Raw genomic sequence first — 19,538 nt, forward strand, 5'->3', positions numbered from 1 at the left:
TTACTCAGAGGTAAATCTCGCAGCGGGTTGGTTGCAACCAGCGGGCTGGTTGCAGCGGGATTTGCTTTGGAGTAACTGTACAGCCATGGGCGTTTGTCATTAAGTGGCACTGGATTCATAAATGCTGGCACTGCATTTCTCTGGATCTGGTGACAGAAATATTAGGAAAGTCAATAGAAATAACACCATGCTTAACAAAAAGAAAGAAAGAAAATAGCAATTTTGATTTGCCTGAGGTATGCAGGGGGCCTCTGTAATGTTTTGATCTTTGTGCAAAGAGCTGGTAAAGAAAAGCAGACTTAATACAAAACCTTAAAATAGGAGGCAGGATTTTCATAACAAGAAAATACCTCTGGCATGATGAACTGTCACCTAGGGATTTTGAAAGGAAGAGAAAAGAGCCATCTTGTATTTTTAATTAGTCTTTGCAATACAGTAGACTTGCTTTAAGATGCTCCTGTTATTCACCTGTTTGCAAAGTACTCATCCGGTGCTTTCAAGGCAATGGAATTCAGGAAAAGGAAAAACACGTCGGTTCTTCAAATGAAAGTTATGGAAATCTCTATGGCATAGAGGTGAGACCAGGAGGCATGTACTTACAGTGAGCCCTGCTGAGAGTCTTTTGAAACATTTCCCAGCTGACAGGCTTCAATCTTCCTTTGGACCCATATGTAGTCACACTTGGACTTCTGAAAACTATAGTTTAGGAGTGGTGAACCTCAATCTTGGGTCCAAATGTAGTTCTGTAGGCCTCTTTCTCTAAGCCATTCCCCAAGCCCCATTCCTGGACCACATTCCTTCTTCCCAGGCCGCATCCCCACAAGCCCTGTTTTGCATCCTCCTCTGGAGCCTCTACCTAGCTGATCTGTGAAGTTGCTTCTGTGGGTGGACAATGGAGTTGTGTGTGTGTGTGTGTGTGTGTGTGTGTTAGGAACACCTGTCTGTTGTGTGGCTGAACTCTAGCTGACTCTATGGAATTGATTCCCACAAAATGGAGTGGTGGCCACTAACTAGGATGGCTTTAAAAGAGGTTGAGACAAATTTATGGAGAGAATAACACTATCAGCTGCTACTTGCAACAATGGCTGTGTTCTTCCTCCACTATCAGAGGTAGTATGCCTTTGAATTCTAGTTCCTGGGAATCACAAGTGGGGAAAGTGATGTTGCACTCAGGTCCTGCTTGCTGGCTTCCCCTTGGGGCATCTGATTGGCCACAGTGAGTACAGGGTGCTGGATGAATTGGGTCACTGGCCTGATCCAGCAGGGCACTTTTATGTTCTTAGAAGTCACATCCATTGATCCGCCCACTTTTTTCTCTGCCCATAGTCCCCTCTGGCATGCGGCCCCTGGAAGCTTCCCCATGAAGGAATGTGGCTCTCAGGCTGAAAATGTTCCCCATCCCATCATAGTAGATATCAATCATACAGACTTGATCACAGGTTGTTGTTGTTGTTTAAAAATAGAAGCAATAATTTAAGTAGTCAAATATAGGTCACCTTCAAAAAAATTGGTTTTGTAAAATGCTTTGAGGTTTTACTACAATCAAACTATCTATCTATCATCTATCTATATACATATATATACACACACACAATAAATTAAAGATGGTGTTGTGTGGAAGCAAACAAACTGGCACCTAGCATCATGGAGAAGTTATACATGGAGACAATAAATGTGAAATTAGGACCTAGGTCATGTTCATTAATTTCACTGGATAGGCATAAGATTGAATGCAACCCATTGACTTCAGAAGTAATAAATCTGATGCAGTGGAAATAATTACTAAAAATATACTCTCCTGTTGTTTTGTTGTTGTCCGTGCCCTTTTGTTTCTCTGGCAGATGCTTCTTTCCAACACCCATTTCCTCCTCTTCTCCTTTGTCCTCACTGCCCTTGGCCTCATTTGCCCTCATTGCCATTTAATTTGATTGGCTGCAGTGACCCACAACATTATGCTTATATGTGTCTGTGACAGCATTGTGTCAAAGCCAGTGTCATCAGGAAAATTGCATTGGTCATCATAACCAGGTAGGATTGATCAGTAAGCAGTGCAGGCAAAGGGGACAGAGGTCCATGATGTCAATGAAGAAGCAAAATGGTGCAGAGAAAGCAACACTGATGGAAACAGTGTGACTAGCACCGGCCCTCCCATGAGGCAAAGTGAGGCCGCTGCCTCAGCCACCTGAACCAGCCTGCCTCACTCAGGAAGACACTCCTGTCATCATTGTTGAAATAACATGTAGCTGCCAATCTGGTTACTTTACATGCCTAAGATGGGGTGTGGAGGGCTTCTGATCTTTGGCTCAGGAAGAAAAATACTGTGTGTTTGCCCTGAATGTGACTCTAGTCAAAATCACACCATAAATTTAAAGTGTACACAATAAGTTGAGCTGTACACTCATACAGTAATTCACACATCATGCTCAATGAGCATGTGGTCTGTATACTTGTGTACACAAACACTGTAGATTTGTAGAAACAACTTGTACCTGTGCTCAGTGTAATTTTTGAACAACCTTTTTGTGATACTATATAGAGTTTCCACCTTTTCAATGACCTCGGCAACTTGCATTGGTCTAAATGCATCAAATTTGTCAGTCTGTGCCATATACCTTGTATGTGTGTGTGAATTAATATCACATGCTTTAGAGAAGGGATCATTGTGGAGCACATATTTTGCATGCACAAGAGCTCGGGTTCAATTTCTGGTATCTCCAGGGGCAGGAGAAAGAAAAATGCTACTATCTGAAATTCTGGAGAGCTATTGTCAGCCATTGTAGACATTATTGAGCTCCATGGGCCAATGACCAAGCTTTATACACGTCAGTTTTCTTATGAGACACATTAGGGCTGTTGTTGTTTTGAGCATTTAAATACTCATTTGCAGCAGGATTAGGGAACCTGTGGCCTCCAGATATTGCTGGACTACAACTCCCATTGTTCTTAATGCTGACCATGCTGGCTGTGGAAGATGGAGATGGGAGACAGAGTCCAGAAAGATCTAGAGGGCTGCAGGTTCCCCACCCCTTTCCTACAGGAGCAACCACAGAAGGCAAATAGTATATTGGTCAGACATTCCGTAAACCAAAAGTGTTGAGAAGCTCTATGTGAAATGTTGTTGGCAAAAGATTCAGGACTGACCACAGGAAGTACTTCTTTGCACAATTTTTAATTACATTACAGTTGTGAGAGCAATACCTACCCGCTTTGACAGACAAATTCATGTAGGATAAATCTATTGATGGTTATTAGCAACAAGAAGAAAAAAGATTTCCATACATATGGAAAGCCTGTAGCCCAGTGGCAGAGCATCGTCTCTTCCTTAGAAGGTCCCAGGTTTAACCCCTGGCTCCCTGGGTAGGACTGGGAGAAGACTCCTGCCTGAAACCACTGCCAGTCAATATTTGGAATACTGAATGAGCTGTACCAATGGTCTGAGTCAGTATAAATCATGTCCCTATGGATGCAATATATTACTGCATACCAGACTATGGGGGCACATGACAGGAGTTGGCTGATAGCTTCAGCCAGTACCGTGTGTTTTATTCCTGTTGAAATGTCTGCTGTCCTGCAGTTTCCACAACCTGCAAAACACTCTCTCTCTCTCTCTCTCTCTCTCTCTCTCTCTCTCTCTCTCTCCCTCTCTCTCTCTCTCTCTCTCTCTCTCTCTTTTACCATACTCTCTTTCTCCCTCTCCCTTTTAAAAAATGATGCCACTGGACTTTCAGGAATGAACAGCAGGTCTGCCTGTCCTACTGTACTTTCCCCCCACCCTTGAAAATAACTGGCAGGTCCAGCACCTCGTTAAAGGCATCAGCCTACTACCGTTATTAGTTTGACATTCCAAATTGGAACAAGGAAGGTGGAAACATTGATTGTTCCTTTTGTAAGAAAGGGCCCCAACTAATCTCTCCAGCTCAGTCATTGTCATTAAACGAAAGCCTTTTTCACCTCCGAGTTTTCCAATTCAAATCCAGTACAGGTCATTTCATTTTGCTGTGTGTGTATGTGTGGTGTGTGTGATATAAATCGGAAGGCTAAGTCCAGTCACTAACAAATGAACCCGACTGCAATTGACACTAATTGGCTCCCTAGTCGTCCGTCTCAGCAGAGCAGCCAAGGATCAAGCACAGTGTAGTGTGTGGATCTGTCAGGGTCCCACCAGATCAGGCTTGGTACACATTAACGGTGATGTATGGGCAAGGGCACTATTGACATTGCATTACCTGTCTAGTTTTATGCTGATTGGAGAGTGATGAACAGTGTGAATTCTTGAGGACTTTTCTTGCACATTTCCCCCCAGCCTCCCACCCCCAAATTATGTTCTCTCGGGTGTTCTCTGAGCAGTACCTTTTCTCTGAAAAGGCCTCCAGAAACTGCAGAGTTTGGTCCTGAGCAAAAATAAATAAATGTGAAAATGTCACACTTGCAAAAAACAGTAATAAAAATGCAACTTTATTTTTTGCTTCCCAGTACATCTCCCTGAAAATACTTTTGAGAAGCAGCCCCCAAACTTTGCTCTGAATGTTGTCATTGGCAAATATTCGTCAGGTCAAGTGGAATTCCCTGGGGAAATTCCGGGGAGGTTTTTACCTGTTGCAGCAAAAATTCTAAATGTGAAGAAAGTACCTGGGGAAGTTCATCCAACCAGCTGAAATTGGTATCACTGGATCAAGTCCATCAATTTGTTGAATTAATTCAACAAAATAGATTTTGAATAAATGTGCAATTAATTGTTACTGTTTTGAATTTTATTTTGTTATTATTATTTTTAGTAGGTGGTGCAAATCACTATTCTGAATAATGTGTGGTTGTTGTTGTTGTTGTTGTTGTTGTTGTTGTTGTAGTTTTTAAATAGGGTAGGGTAGGGGGCACTGAGGATGAGTTTATGGAACCAAAGGGGCTGTGGCCCCCCAAAAATGGTTTGGGAACCACTGACTTATTGCATCAAATAGGGGCAGGGGTGTCTGTCTTGAGTCCAGGAGGTGGGTAAATTTCTCCTTGATAGATGGAGTTTCCCCAAACTCTTTGAAAGAGGCAGTGATAAGGTTGTTCTGGGGGGGGGGGGGACTTTTCTGGACCTATGATGACAACTATAGACCCCTTCCTGGTTAAATTGCTTGAACAGATTATTATTACTGGACAATTTCAGGCACTGTTGAATGGCACTGATTTATTATAGCCATTTCAGTTAGGGTTTTGACCTGGTATTGGAACAGGAATCTGCTCGTTGGCCTATGGGATGACCTTTACTGACAGAAGGACCGAAGAAGAGTGACCCTGTTGATGTGGAGATGATGTATTGAAGTGGGGAGAGTGCTTCTGCACTCAGGTTTAGCTTGTGGGTTTCCCATAAGCATCTGGTTGGGTACTACAATAATAGGATGGTGGCAGGGCTGGCCCACCCATGAGGCAAGGTGAGGCAACAGCTTCAGGTAGCAGGACCCAAAGTCCTCTGATCTGGCTGCAAAGGTATGCATTGGCCACTGCTGCTGCAGTGGCAGTGACAGCTGTGGCATGTTCCTTGGAGACCAATCTGTCTCCTCCTTGGCAGGCCCTGCCCAATGCCATTCTACAGAAGACTTAGTGAATAGGAGGTGATGCTGGTTTTCTTCCACTCTTCTTCCTGATGCAGATATTCAGTCCCCCATTATTCCCAATGTAGATATTCACTCATTCCTATTTTCCTAGTGGGGAGGTTGCACCAGTGCCATTTTGTGCTTTGCTTCAGGTCCCATAAATGTATTGGACCAGCCCTGGATGATGGACCAGATGGACCTTTGGTGTTCATCCAGCAGGAATGAGAGGGACCGCTTCTGATGAGAGATGCCAACAGAAGTATGAATAGGTGGAGAAGGTCCACCAGCCTTCCAGACAGAATGTTGGATTGCTTGCCCAGTCTAAGGAAAAGAACCACCTGCTGCACTAATCTGTGCTTGCCCCATTCATTGTTGTGTTCCATTGTTGGATGAATGTCTTCACTTGAGCAGCCATATCACCTGCTGTGCAATGTGTAGCAATGTGTGTTACCTGCTGTGCCTTTGAACAGCATTTTGCATATGTATCACACTGATCTGAGCTTTAAAGCTTTTGGGGGGGAAACATCACTGGAGTTCATCATCAAGTGAGAGCCAGGACAGAGTCTTCCACTGCCAAATAACTAAGGGGTGACTTATTTATTTATTGAATTTTTATACTGCCTTATACCCAGAGGTCTCAGGGTGGCTCACAGAACAAAATCAAAATATAAAACCACAAAATATATAATCAAAAGAAAAACAGCAACCCAAGATTTACTGTTCCCTTTGTTCTCCTTTGGCCATTTAAGAAGAAATATTTTTTTGTGTGTGTGTCTGGTATATCTCTCCCCGTTACCAATTCTGCAAGACTATTGAATTATCCATTGGACTTAGGCTGGATATATTTTGCATCATCTCAACCCCCCTGCCAATGTCTGTTGTGGTGATGATAATAGGGATGATGTGACTGCATAGCCTGTGGGATGACAGGGTGAATAATGTGGGTCTTCCTCCAACCACATTGTTCCTGCTAAACAACAATAAAAACAAAAGAAAATATTATTGCAAGCTTGATTTGATCAATTAATGATGAATAAGGAGTGTGGGATGACTGGTTGATGATGGACTTCTCAACTCAGGTTTCCCCTGACTACAACACCCACTGACTGAGGTTGATGGGATCTGCTTTTATCCATTATAAAAGATAAAGGGACATCATGATAGATGATATAGATAGATGATAAATGATGATAGATGATGATGATGATAGATAGATAGATAGATAGATAGATAGATAGATGATAGATAGATAGATAGATAGATAGATAGATAGATAGAGATATAGAGATATAGATGATAGATAGATAGATGATAGATAGATAGATAGATGATAGATAGATAGATAGATAGATAGATAGATAGATAGATAGATGATAGATAGATAGATGATGGAGAGATAGAGAGATAGAGAGATAGAGAGATAGATAGATAGATAGATAGATAGATAGATAGATAGATGAGAGAGAGAGAGAGAGAGAGAGAGATAGAGAGAGGATAGAGAGATAGATGATGATAGATAGATAGATAGATAGATAGATAGATAGATAGATGATAGATAGATAGATATGTCTATCTATCTATCATCTATCTATCATCTATCTATCATCTATCTATCATCTGTCTCTCTATCTATATCATCAATCCTTCTTTCATCTATCTATCTATGAAATGATTATGAAACTTAAAATGTGCAGGATTGTGCCGTTGGATTAGACCAAAGATGAGGAACCTGTGGCCTTGCAGATATTGTTGGTCTTCAATTCCCATTACACACAGCCAATAGTCATAAATGATGGGAGTAGTAGTCCATCAGCATCTGAAAAGCATCATGTTGCCTGTCCTTGAATTAGACCAATACATTGCAGCAGGTGTCAACTGGAGGGCAACACCTTTGTTGCCTCTGGATTAAGCTTGCTTTTACCTTGCAGACCTCATCCTGTAGCGAATAATTCATCCACATTTTAATCAATCAACTTGATAAGCCTTTTTTCCTGCCAAATGAGAAAGAGAATCTTTCCCACCACCTGCTTCCTAGGACTAATAATCTGCTGTGGAAATGTAGTGAAGACACTCTTACCCCCCCCTTTAGTTTGATCTTATAGATAACCAGATTAGGTAAAGGTAAAGGGACCCCTGACCATTAGGTCCATTCGTGACCGACTCTGGGATTGCGGCGCTCATCTCGCTTTATTGGCCAAGGGAGCCGGCGTACAGCTTCCAGGTCATGTGGCCAGCATGACTAAGCCACTTCTGGCAAACCAGAGCAGGGCACAGAAATGCTGTTTACCTTCCCGCCGGAGCGGTACCTATTTATCTACTTGTACTTTGATGTGCTTTTGAACTGCTAGGTTGGCAGGAGCAGGGACCGAGCAATGGGAGCTCACCTGTTTGACAAAAGAGATTTGACAAACCCAGAGTATTGATAAGGCTACTGGTAGCTACTATTCATTATGGCTATATTCTGCCTCCACTGTCAGAGGTCATAATGCTTCTGAATATCAGTTACTGAAAGCCATGGTGTGTGTGTGTGTGCTCTTGTGGTGCAGGTTTCCCATAGACATCTGGTTGGCTCCTGTGAGAACAGGATGCTCCAACAAGGCTCTTCTCATGTTCTTGTGCTCTTAGTAATATCGGATTAGACCCTCTACTAAAGTATTGTCTATACTAGTTGCCAGTGTGTCTTTACAGGGTACCAGGCAGGATTATTTCTTGGTACTACATGGAGATGTTATAAATTGAATGTGTGACCTTTTGCATACAATACATGTACAGGGTGAGTCCTTTAAAAGAGGCCCCATGGATACAGACTACACATGTTCCACAGGGCCTCTTTTAAAAGACTCGCCCTGTACATGGAGCTATAGTTCTTCCTCTCAGTTGTGTGTGAACTCATCCTAAAGTTGGGCACCCATGCTTTAAATTACTTCTCTGCCTACCTATGCAGATGTTGAACCATAATTTCATCAATCAGTTATGAGAGCTTATCGGATATTCTGAGTGAACCTGATGCTGTCATATAGACCTCAGCATGTTCTGGATGGGAGGCCAATGGAAATCACATAGAGGCTGAAATGAAATGTTAAAAGTGTTATGTGGCTACTGCCAAAAGCAGCTCTGTGTCCCCTGACACCCCCTTCCCAAGCGATAACATCTAATGTGTTGTGCTGAAAGTTTCTCCTGCATTTTTTTTAACCATTCTCAATTAATGAGAAAATAAATTCCATTCTCCTCTCCACCAGAGAGGAGAGAAAAATCTGACAACATTATGGTTTTTAATTGTGTTTAGTTTATATGTGGTGTGGCCAAGAAGTTCTGTGATTGCCTTTTCCTTCTTTCTACAAATCATCTCACCTGTATGCTACATTATGCAGCCTTCCTAGGTGCCCATGCTTATGTTTAATCTCTCAAATCAATGCTTTCCATATCAGAAGCATGGGGTGCCAAGGTCTACACTCTGCAGCCTTCCAAGGTGTGATTGCTTCAGTTAAATCTCCCCTATTAAGCTTTTTTTCATATCAGGACGTATGGGGAACTGCAAAGGTTTGAAGGGTGGATGCCAAATAATGATTTCCTCTTTGGGAGAAATCTTCCTATTGAGATCAAGCAGGCACCTTCACTTTAAACTTTTCAGTGCCTGCTAAAAACATTCATGCTTAAAGAAGCCTACCCAGACACTTAGCAAGTTGAGGCAATTTTAATCTGTTTTAGTGTTTTATGTTTGGGGTGTTTTAAAGTAGGGTTGTGAGTTTTTTTCTTGATCTCACAGCTTTATCTTTCATAAACTTTTTTGAGGGTTGTTGTTTTTACAATCAAGCAGTGTATAAATTTTATGAAATAAATAAGTAAACCACCTTCCCTCTTCTTCCAGGGGAGGATGGGTGTCGCAAATTCCTCCCCCCTGAAAGAAGGGAAGCTGCATCCCACATCCTACCCCCTGATCTTAGCTAAAAGGCCGAGAAGTGGTGGCTTCGGCTACATAAATAGGTAATATGTGTATCCACAGAAAACTTTCTGTGCTTAGGGACACAGGAAACTGCCTCATAGTCAGAACTTTGGTGCACCTCAGTATAATGATTTGGTGGTGGCTCTCCATGGTTTCAGAGAGGGGGCATTCCCAGCCATATGTGGAGATGCCACTGGGACCTTTTGAATGCAAATCAGATGTTCTACCACTGAACTACAACCCATCCAGATCACATGCTTTGGTTTACTGTGACTGGAATTGTAAATTACTAAGGAGGGTGGCGCTATGGGTTAAACCACAGAGCCTAGGACTTGCCGATCAGAAGGTCAGTGGTTCAAATCCCTGCGATGGGGTGAGCTCCCATTGCTCGGTTCCTGCTCCTGCCAACCTAGCAGTTCGAAAGCACGTCAAAGTGCAAGTAGATAAATAGGTACCGCTCTGGCAGGAAGGTAAATGGTGTTTCTGTGTGCTGCTCTGGTTTCCCAGAAGCAGCTTAGTCATTCTGGCCACATGATCGGAAGCTGTATGCTGGCTCCCTCAGCCAATAAAGCGAGATGAGCGCCGCAACCCCAGAGTCGGCCACGACAGGACCTAATGGTCAGGGGTCCCTTTACCTTACCTTTAAACTCACTGTGGTGAGATGTACTTTTGATATACTGAGCGATACTGAATATGTTATTTGTTGGAAGGGGGATAATAAGAAGTGAAGCCACTGCTCAGGTGGTGGCCTAGAATCTCCTTCCAGCCTGGATTTCCTGTGGCAAAAGTTGGTTTATAAATATCACTGACTAATAAACGTGTTACTGATCATGTAAATACATATGAAGACACACCTTACTGCAACTTCTTCTTCTTCTTGAAAGCAGCTTGGTTGCTGGGGGGAGCCTGAAGTGCTTCATTTATAGCACACATTTTGCTTGCTTGCTTAAAGCCTTGCTTTGAGAGCTTAAGAACCATGGACAGTTCCAAACCGTCCAGACACAAAGCGTTTAGTGCCGTTTGACTACAAAACTAAAACAATGAAATGAAACCACCCATAATATATAGAGAAAATGGGTTTGTTCATCTCTTATGCAATGTATTTGTTTTTCATTGCCCATTATGATAGGGTCTTATTAGAGGGCCATGTTTTATTTATCAGGGTGTTTCTGTGAGTCGGCTGAAGAATAAAGAGAAAGAAAGAAAGAAAGAAAGAAAGAAAGAAAGAAAGAAAGAAAGAAAGAAAGAAAGAAATCTCTTTCTTTCTATCGGCTCAGGGCATTTGCTGAATAACATGTTTAGTGTTCTGGAAAAAGAGGGGAGAGGAGCATGAGATATTCCTGTCAGAACAAGGGACTGCTTAAGGCAAAGGGATAGAATGAAGAAGGGGGAGGATATGAGAAAGTGGCTATAAGGGACTTCATTTTTATGTTAGCTTTTATTTTTACCCTCCTTCCTTCCTTTCTTGTGTGTGCGTAGGCTTTTATTCCCCCCTTTTATATTCCCCCTTTTTTGTGTTATAAATTAATTTGTGCTCTTCAGTGTAGGAGTGCTATCCGAGAACCTCAAGCTCATGATACATGGACTTTCCCTGCGCATGAAAGCAAGCCCTGTTTTGTAAGTCCAAGCATTTTCCTTATTTTTAGCCATTTAATAGGTGTGTGTGTTGGGTGGCGCGGGTTTGTTAGAGGGGTGCCTTGCTTTGGGAAGAAGTGTATTTTTGGTTGTAACACCCGGCCTTGTCTCAGTCCTGTGGGTGGGGTTCTTGCAGTAAGATTGCTATAGATTTCTCTCTCTCTCTCTCTCTCTCTGTCTCTTAAAGGAGCTTTTTCAAATGTGTGCACGTCTCACAATGCAACAGCTAATTACCTTCCGAGTTGAGAGCTGTTTGCCTGAATCACAGGAATTCTCTGGTGATCTGTTTGCATTTTAGTTCAATAGTAGCTTGGGAAAGAAATGATTCTTTATGTAAAGGGAAATATGTGCTATCAATTTAGTTGCAACCTTCCCAACACCAATTTTTTTTTTAAATACACCCACATAAAAACAACAAGAAATGGCACAGAATATATTTCTGTGAGAAATATTTCCCACTAACTCTAAATGTTCCCTCACTTGGTACAGATTGTAGCCTATTCTGCCTCCCCCCCTTTTCTTATTCTTATTATTGCTTTTTTTTTAAGTTGGGTTCCCTCTGAATGTTTGAAAAGTTCTGCTCCTCAAAAGGAACCTTGAGAGGGAAGGGAAATGGAGGGGAATCCTGAAGAGTAATTTGCTGAGATTCAGCCTTTTTATGGAAGAATTAATAATTCAATGCATTTGTCAAATTCCATTTTGAATAACACCAGTATCTTTTGTTACATATTAGTAACATGTGGAAGGGAGGTGGGGAAAGAAATTTGACCTCAAGGACAAGTTTTGAGCATAAATGATTTAATTTGCAGATCACATCCGATTTTATTACATGAAGACTAACTAGATCTACTAATGAATAATTATTACTCCATAAAATAAAAGGGGGGGGGGACAGTTTGCGACAGTTGAATACTAATTCCAATGAGGGACATTACTCTCTCTTAAGTAAAAAAGTAAACATTACATTCCCCCTAGTGACTAATGGTGTTTGTTCATGTAACCTGACAGAATAGCCTCTTGTAATAGATTGTCCTTCTGACACATTTTATAATCTTAAATGAAATTATATATCTGTATCTGTATCTGTATCTGTATCTGTATCTGTATCTGTATCTGTATCTGTATCTGTATCTATCTGTATCTATACAAACACAAACAGAGAGAGAGATGTTTTCTTCCCAGGACAGGAGAGAAAGGGAGGGAAAGGATTGTGCCACACCATGATCTTTATTCCACGAGATTCTGCTGTGGTTCCTAATCTAATTTTTCACAGCAGTTAATGATTTTACAAGCTTCTGTGAAATGCAGAAGGGGAGATAGGTGCAAAGTATATTATGGAAAATAAAAATAAAAAGATTTGGGAGATGTGTGTGCGCACACATATTATTTCCTAGATATATGGTATATGTATATTCATTTCACCTCACCCAGAGTGATTTTGATACATTACATGGTATCTAAACAAGCGGTTTTAAAATTAGAATTAATATTAAGAATAAGAAATACTTCCCCCTCGCTCCTGTGGCTTTCATGCATCAGATTGTACTTCTGGTGCAATAGGACTCGGTATAAAATGTGAGTTCAAGCTTTCCTTTCAAGTCAGGCATGTAAAGTCCATCTGTGTGTGTGACGGGGGTGTATGTTTGTGTGTCCCTGTGTATGGAACATGTTTTGAGAAGGATGGCCAGAGAAATAGGCACAGATCAAAGCCATGTGTATCTTCTAGAGTATTTTAACTTTCTTTTGTGCTTCTATACTTTTAATGCATGTTTTTCTAAATGCGCACGCGCACACACACACACACACACACACACACACAGAGAGAGAGAGACTTTGTTCTCTTTCTGTTTGCCTGATTCCTTCGATGGGGGATTCCCTAACTGACTGTCAGGTGTGGGGCCTGAGGAAGAAAATAAATAAAAAAACTGGAGAGGAGGGGTGTCTGTGGTGAATCATAACAGCCTTTCTCGTCCCAGCTGGGCAGTGACATTAATTGCCCAAACCTCATGACTGTATATGATGCCTGTCTCTCTCCTTCTGCATCCTCTCCAGGGATTTTTAAAATGCAGTTATTTGAATTTTTGGTGAGTGGTACAGAGACCCTGCCCTGGTTAGGACCCATTTGACAAATGAGAGGAGCGGAGTAGCATCAGCCCCACCAGAAGGAGTCTCTCTCTCTCTCTCTCTCTCTCTCTCTCTCTCTCTCTCTCTCTCTCTCCAAGGGAGCCAGGCTTTTAATGTGGAACAAACCCTTCCAACGGCGGTTGTCACTGAGGGGGAGTTTCAGCAGCTCAGCTTAGAAGCTGCCGGCTGCCTTCTCTCCTTTGCTTATTAAATCTCACCACCACCCCTTTTTTTCTCTCTCTCCTTCCCACACCTCTCTGTTTTTGTTTCGTTCGAGTGAGCTGGGGGGGGTGTTGTTTGGCAGTGTTGTGTGGGATTACCCTCCCAAACGAAAATTGTACCAAATGGCCTTGCCTTGACAATTGAACGTAGTGGGGCTTTAACACTGGGAGCTGGAGGTGAGGAGGCTGGCAAGGTTGCGTTGTTAAAAAGAAGAGGGGGGGAGAGAGAAAAAGAAACACCCTGAGAAGGGATGTTTTTGAGAGGTTGTGTGTCTTTTTGAGAGAGAGAAAACAAAAGCAAAAAGCCCCACACATCTGAAAGAAAGAGAGAGAGAGAGAGAGAGTGCTGGCAGTTGTGGTGTTGGGGGTGGCAGGTTTGGGGTGGGGGGGGGGAGAGAAGAGAGAGAGAAATAAATAACCAAGCTTGCACCGGAGAGGCAGCAGCAACGTGCGTGTATGCAACCCCCTTCACTTGTCCTACGTCGGGTTCAGAGCAGCAACATGCAGCATCCTCTGACGGGGACGACCTGCGTTGCGCTGCCGAACGTCGGCATGTGTCCCCAGCTGTCCTGTGCCTTGACTTTTATGTATTTACAGCAGGTAAGTCGCAGCAACTTTTTTTTGTCTCTTCCAACTCTCTTTCCCCCACCCTTGCTTCTCTCCCCCCCCCCACCACTCTCACCCGGGTTTGGTCATTCCCTCTTCTTGTCACTGTATTGTCTGTACCCCATGAAGTGGAAACAGCTTTCTGCCTGAATGGAATGTGTAATTGTCTCTTTCATGTGCCTGTGTGTGTGTTTGCCTGTGTACGAATGCATCCAAATAAGCAAAAGAAATTAATTCGTACGGGAAAGTCGCCTCTGCGCCTCCGTTTTCTTTAATGGTACAGCTTCAATGCATGTGATCTCAAATATTCTGAAGTTTTGAGGATGGTCCCCCCCCCCCTCCCGCCTCTGTGGTTTTGGTTTTGTATTTGCTCTGGGAACAATATGTATGCAAGGTTTAGATAGATAGATAGATAGATAGATAGATAGATAGATAGATAGATAGATAGATAGATAGATATAGATAGATAGATGATAGATAGATAGATAGATAGATAGATAGATAGATAGATAGATTTTAGCCACACAAAATTATTATTATTATTATTATTATTATTATTATTATTATTATTTAAAATCCTTCTTCTCCTCCTCCCAGTTTTTGCACCTGGGAATCAAATTTGTTTTTCAAAGTACAGTCCTGGTGCAAATTTGGTGTAAACTCACAATTTGCCATGTGAGTCTTTCGTTGGAATTAGATGCCAGTGGAGGATAAATGGGGGAAAGAGCAGTATAGATGGTAGAACTTTGCCAGATCAGTTGATGGGTCATTTGGAAATCTGTGATTTGCATCTTGATATTTATCAATGGGCATCGTATTGAGGGTTTACTATGGGGAGGGGGGGAGGCATAGGCAGTTACCTCCACCTTAGAAAACAGTGGTTCCCCCATTATTATTATTTTTCAGCATCTTAATATTAGGGGTTCCCCCTAACTGGTGTTGCAAATAAGTTTTGGGATTTGTTGCCTTTTGTCCATGAAATTTCAGAAGGGAAAATAAATTAGGGCTGCATAGCAAGACATCTGAGTCCATTTACTTAAAAGTAAATCCATTGGAATCAATTGGGGGATATTTCTCCCAGGCAAATGTTCAAGCGTCAAAGTGTCAGCATCTCACAATGGCATGTCTGTGCGTAGAATTCTTATTATAAATGTACAGTTTTGTGGGTAATAAACTGAGCCTCCTACTACAGAGGGGATATGCACTGGGTGCAAGGAGCAAGATTAAAATATATTGTCATGCAAATGTAATTGCATTTATTCTGTTGAGAGTGTCATCTGCCCCTCCCCCCCTTTCTGCATTTACTATAACTCAGCTGAAGCGTACGGTACAGGAGCATTTATCTATTAACACTCAGCTGCTACGGCAGTTTAGATGTCACATACAGATGTGTGCAAAGCAATACAGAACTTTCTTTCCTTGTCTCTCTTTGGGGGGGCAGAGCAATGTTCTAATATATTCTTGATTTCTTGCAATGGATCTATCTTCTTATTTAAAAAAATATGAAATTGCTCAGAATACAAGCGTTGGTGCCTTTTAAGACGTGGGCAGTTGCTCGAAAGCCTCACATTTTAAAAGAAACCAAAGCTCTCCTCCGTATCCAGACATTCGGTGGGAATTGGCTCTGGGATTGACAAACAAATTATATATTAAAAGGTCCATGTGTACAGATTAGAATATAGTTGTTACGTGGGAGGGCTTTATCTGCATGCAATTTAAATTAGCAGTAAGCCTACCAAATCTCTCCTTTGTTTTTAACTTAAAGTCTCAATGCTACTTCTGTGTGCCTTTTAAAAATTAGATGCTTGGGGAATCACCCTTAAAAGATCATTGTCTTTCTGCATAGCTGTACTATACCAGCGGAAGCAAGTTCTATTTTCTCCACTTGTTTCTTGAACTTTTCAAGGCAACCATTTTAACATTAAGGAAGTAGCTTTTGAAAGGGCTTATGTGACTTAAGGTTAGAGGTCAATCTGGGCACACAAGGAACTGCTAAAAGATTACATCAATGCGAGGTTGGAGGATGAGGGGAGGGGGAAGAAGTGGGGGTCTAGGAATCATCTCTTTCCTCTATGTAGAATTGCAATAGCATTGTGCAATCTCAGCCTCTGTATAGAAGATACTTTCTGATTTAAGAAAATAGATGCTGCCACAATGATATGCTTGAAAGTGGTGGCTCTCACTCTGCCCTGGACAAAATTAGGAGAGTTGCCACCATCATGCACTTTGGAAAGTGTTGCATCTTGAAGGTTTTACCTGAACCCTTCTGCAGATGCCTGTTCCGCTGCAGAGGTTCATGCTATTAACACTCTCTAGTCTCCCTCTCGTTTCCCTTGTAGAATTGGATTTCTACATTTAAGATACATGTGGTGGGGAGATTTAATAAAAAAAAATACATTTCTAGGTCTGTTACTGTCACCCCGCCCTTTGAGTACAGTTTGGTCTGTAGAAGCTGCATAGAAAAAAAACTAGGATTTTGTTCAGATAATTTGTTTGTTTGTTTTGCAATACTACAGACATTTCTATTGCATTTAATGAAGTGTTGTCTTAACTGTCATTTTGTTTATCAGGTAATGATAAGTTATCTAGAATTTTACACCTGTCACAGCTATGATTTGGTAGCCTTCTTTTTTAGGTGGGTGGGGGGATAAATTGCATAATACAAAACCCTGTCCTTTGGGGATGCATAATGCCAAACTAGATTCACAGCAGAAAATTTGGATCCTACTACACCCTCCCCCGTTTTTATTGATATGCATTAAGTCTGAGTGGTAAACATAACATCACTAACTAGATGTCGCTAACATTCTTCTCTTGAAACACAGAAAATAGGTTGCTGTCCTCTTAACTTGTTCTTTTACTTGTGTGGTGATCTACTTTAACTAATGCTCAAGTCACAATTACTTCCTATCCCCCTACAATCGTTTGTTGCCCCAAACTGCTTCCATGTTATCCACACACACACACACACACACAATGCAGAAAATTGTTGAGTAGATATAACACAAGCGTCTTGGTTTCAACTTTATAGTAATTAAGAAGCTGCTTTTAGTGTGGACCCCCCTTAAATGCAAAAATTGTAGGGTGGGTCGTAGGGACGGGTTAATCTAACAGTTTCTGTTTCTCTCACTTTTGCCTTTTTTGTAACCTAAAGCCTTGTTCTCTACATTTTATGACAATGGTTAACATTATTATTATTATGAAAGTCCTCATGAAAATTCTTCAACATTTTAGTGCATATTTCTCCTAATATACAGATTTTTTGCATACATTTTTGCCTAATACGATACATCTTTGCATGCTGTTTTCATTTATATATGCTCTTTGACACACAGTTTACACTGGTACGTGCATTTTTTTTTTTTACATGTTACTTGGCTGGATAACTGCACTGCAAAATCCAGAGTAGTGCGAATTTTGGAGGATGGCTGCTTTTTGGTTCACATATTGCTTCAGGAACTGCGAACTAGGGAGGTTTGCCTTTAAATGTGGACTGATCTGATATTCCCCTCCATTCCTAGGTGGAGAAATAGGTTATTTAGTTCATTTTGTAAAATATGTCTCTGTGTGCTACGCTTTACCATTGTAATTTATTACTTATTGAACTGAACCTGTGAGGTTTATAAGTTTTCTTTGCATTCACTGAAATACTTTTAAATGGTGTCAACAAAGCAGCCTTTCCCACACTAATGACAAGCTATGCTTTACAAATGCTGCTAAGAAATCCTTCAGAGCATGCAAATGTGTCCTTGTACAAAAGAGAACTTTAAATAGCACACGGCAGTTTATTATACAAATGCACTGGGAAGCTTGACTGATGAAATGGTTAAATTTGGAAGCCTGGCCTTTCTTTATGCCTTGTCTATATTATAGATGAACAGCAAGTCATGTGTTCATTAAAAGGCAGAAAGGGGGGGTGTCAAAAGTTGGTGCTGGCATCCATCAAGAGGAGCTGTTCAAAACCCTTTAGATGTCTTGTCAACCATTTTACCAAGCCTAGTACCAAATTTGTAGCCAGATCCTACAAATGTTTACCTTCCAGCAACTCAATGCTAATTCCAAATGGGACTTGTTGCTGAATAAGCGCACATAGGATTGCAGCTTTGGCCTTCAGCTTTAGGATCTGATTAGAGAATATCCCATGTTCTGTAAAAGTAGGTGTGGTGAAAATGGGTTAGAGATCAATCTTGGCCTATGAAGACGGTAACTAACATTTGTAAAACTCAACGTAGAAGTATCTAGGCATCCCTTATCCCACCACCTCTCACCTCTGCAGCACATGAATAAAATCCATATATGCCAGCTCCACAGAACTTGTTCTAATCAGGAGTGTGGAGCTTATGGCCTCCTGTAGTACAACTCCCATCATCCTTGACTATTAGCCATTCTGGAAGGGGCTGGTGGGAATTGGAGGACAACAGAATCTGGAGGCCCCCAGATCCCCTCCCCACCCTGCCTTAAAATCAGACACTACTTTGACCAGTGGTGTTTGGAAGAAAGGTTTTAGCAGCACTAGATATCCTTTGAGGTGATTTTGACATCCTATATTGATCTGACTTCAGAAAGCAAACAAACTAAACCAAATAATATAGCTAGGGCTTAGACTGTGATATTGTGAGTGTCCCCCACCCCACAAGGCTGTCTTGCAGCCCAACCCTTCATGAGAGGGGTTCATCTGAGCACAGCCAGGAAAACCTCCTATACCATGCAACAAACTATGCTGTTTGGCCACAGTCCCCCCACATGGAGTTGCAAAGTCAACTGTTGCAATGCCATATGCAATGCTATCTCACAACACAGCCATGGTGTTGTCGATACCAAAAGATTGGTAAATTTTCTCTCACTTAATGATGATACATGTGGTTTGTTTTAAATAGTGAAGTGATTTGTACAAAGGGTAATTCCTCTTAAATGGAGCCATTTCTCATGCCGGACACCAGCCGATCGAAAGCAATTGAACTGAAACTTCAATATCAGCCTGCTTTGTCTTTAACTAGAAAGTAGTTTGCAGGGCAGAGAGTGGCTCAAGACAACAGTTTTCATCCTGGATAATTTTGTTTCTTTTTTAACTAGTTCAGTGAAATAGCCCTGACAGCTAGCTAGCTTGTTTTTGTTGTTGTTGTTGCTGCTGTTGTTGAATGCACAATGTTATACAGACCTCTCATGTCATAGTGCAGCCTTCTCCAACCTGGTGGTCTCCAACTGTTCTTGCACTGCAACTCCCATGAGCCCTAGCCAGAAAGGCCATTAAGTGGGCACCAGACTGAGGAAGACTGCTCTACTCATTGCTAAAACAGCAGTGCTCATCTTAGGAACCTTCCTCAGTCAGACCCTTGGCCCATCTTGCTTCCTATTGTCTACATGACTAGCAGTGGCTCTCCAGGGTTTCTGGATGGAGACAACCACAGCTCCTGTCATCCCTGACCAAGC

General features: G+C 41.7%; 1 protein-coding gene across 37 annotated transcripts in view; it reads left to right on the top strand.

Annotated features, from left to right (window-relative positions):
* The window catches only part of RBFOX1 (RNA binding fox-1 homolog 1), a 1,450,244-nt gene that overhangs the window by 1,089,586 nt on the left and 341,120 nt on the right, over positions 1–19,538 (top strand). Inside the window, exon 1 of one of the 37 annotated variants that reach the window (XM_083473710.1) lies at positions 13,373–14,102. The exons of 33 other annotated variants lie outside the window; for them this stretch is intronic. In XM_083473710.1, the coding sequence (XP_083329836.1) occupies positions 13,959–14,102 (144 nt within the window). In that variant the 5' untranslated portion in view covers positions 13,373–13,958. Of the gene's footprint in view, positions 1–13,372; positions 14,103–19,538 lie in introns of those variants that run through there. 3 more of the 37 variants (XM_083473702.1, XM_083473699.1, XM_083473693.1) reach the window with 3 other exon arrangements.

This window comes from Podarcis liolepis, assembly GCF_965112155.1.
Source record: "Podarcis liolepis genome assembly, chromosome: 14".
Taxonomy (NCBI): Eukaryota; Metazoa; Chordata; class Lepidosauria; order Squamata; family Lacertidae; genus Podarcis; species Podarcis liolepis.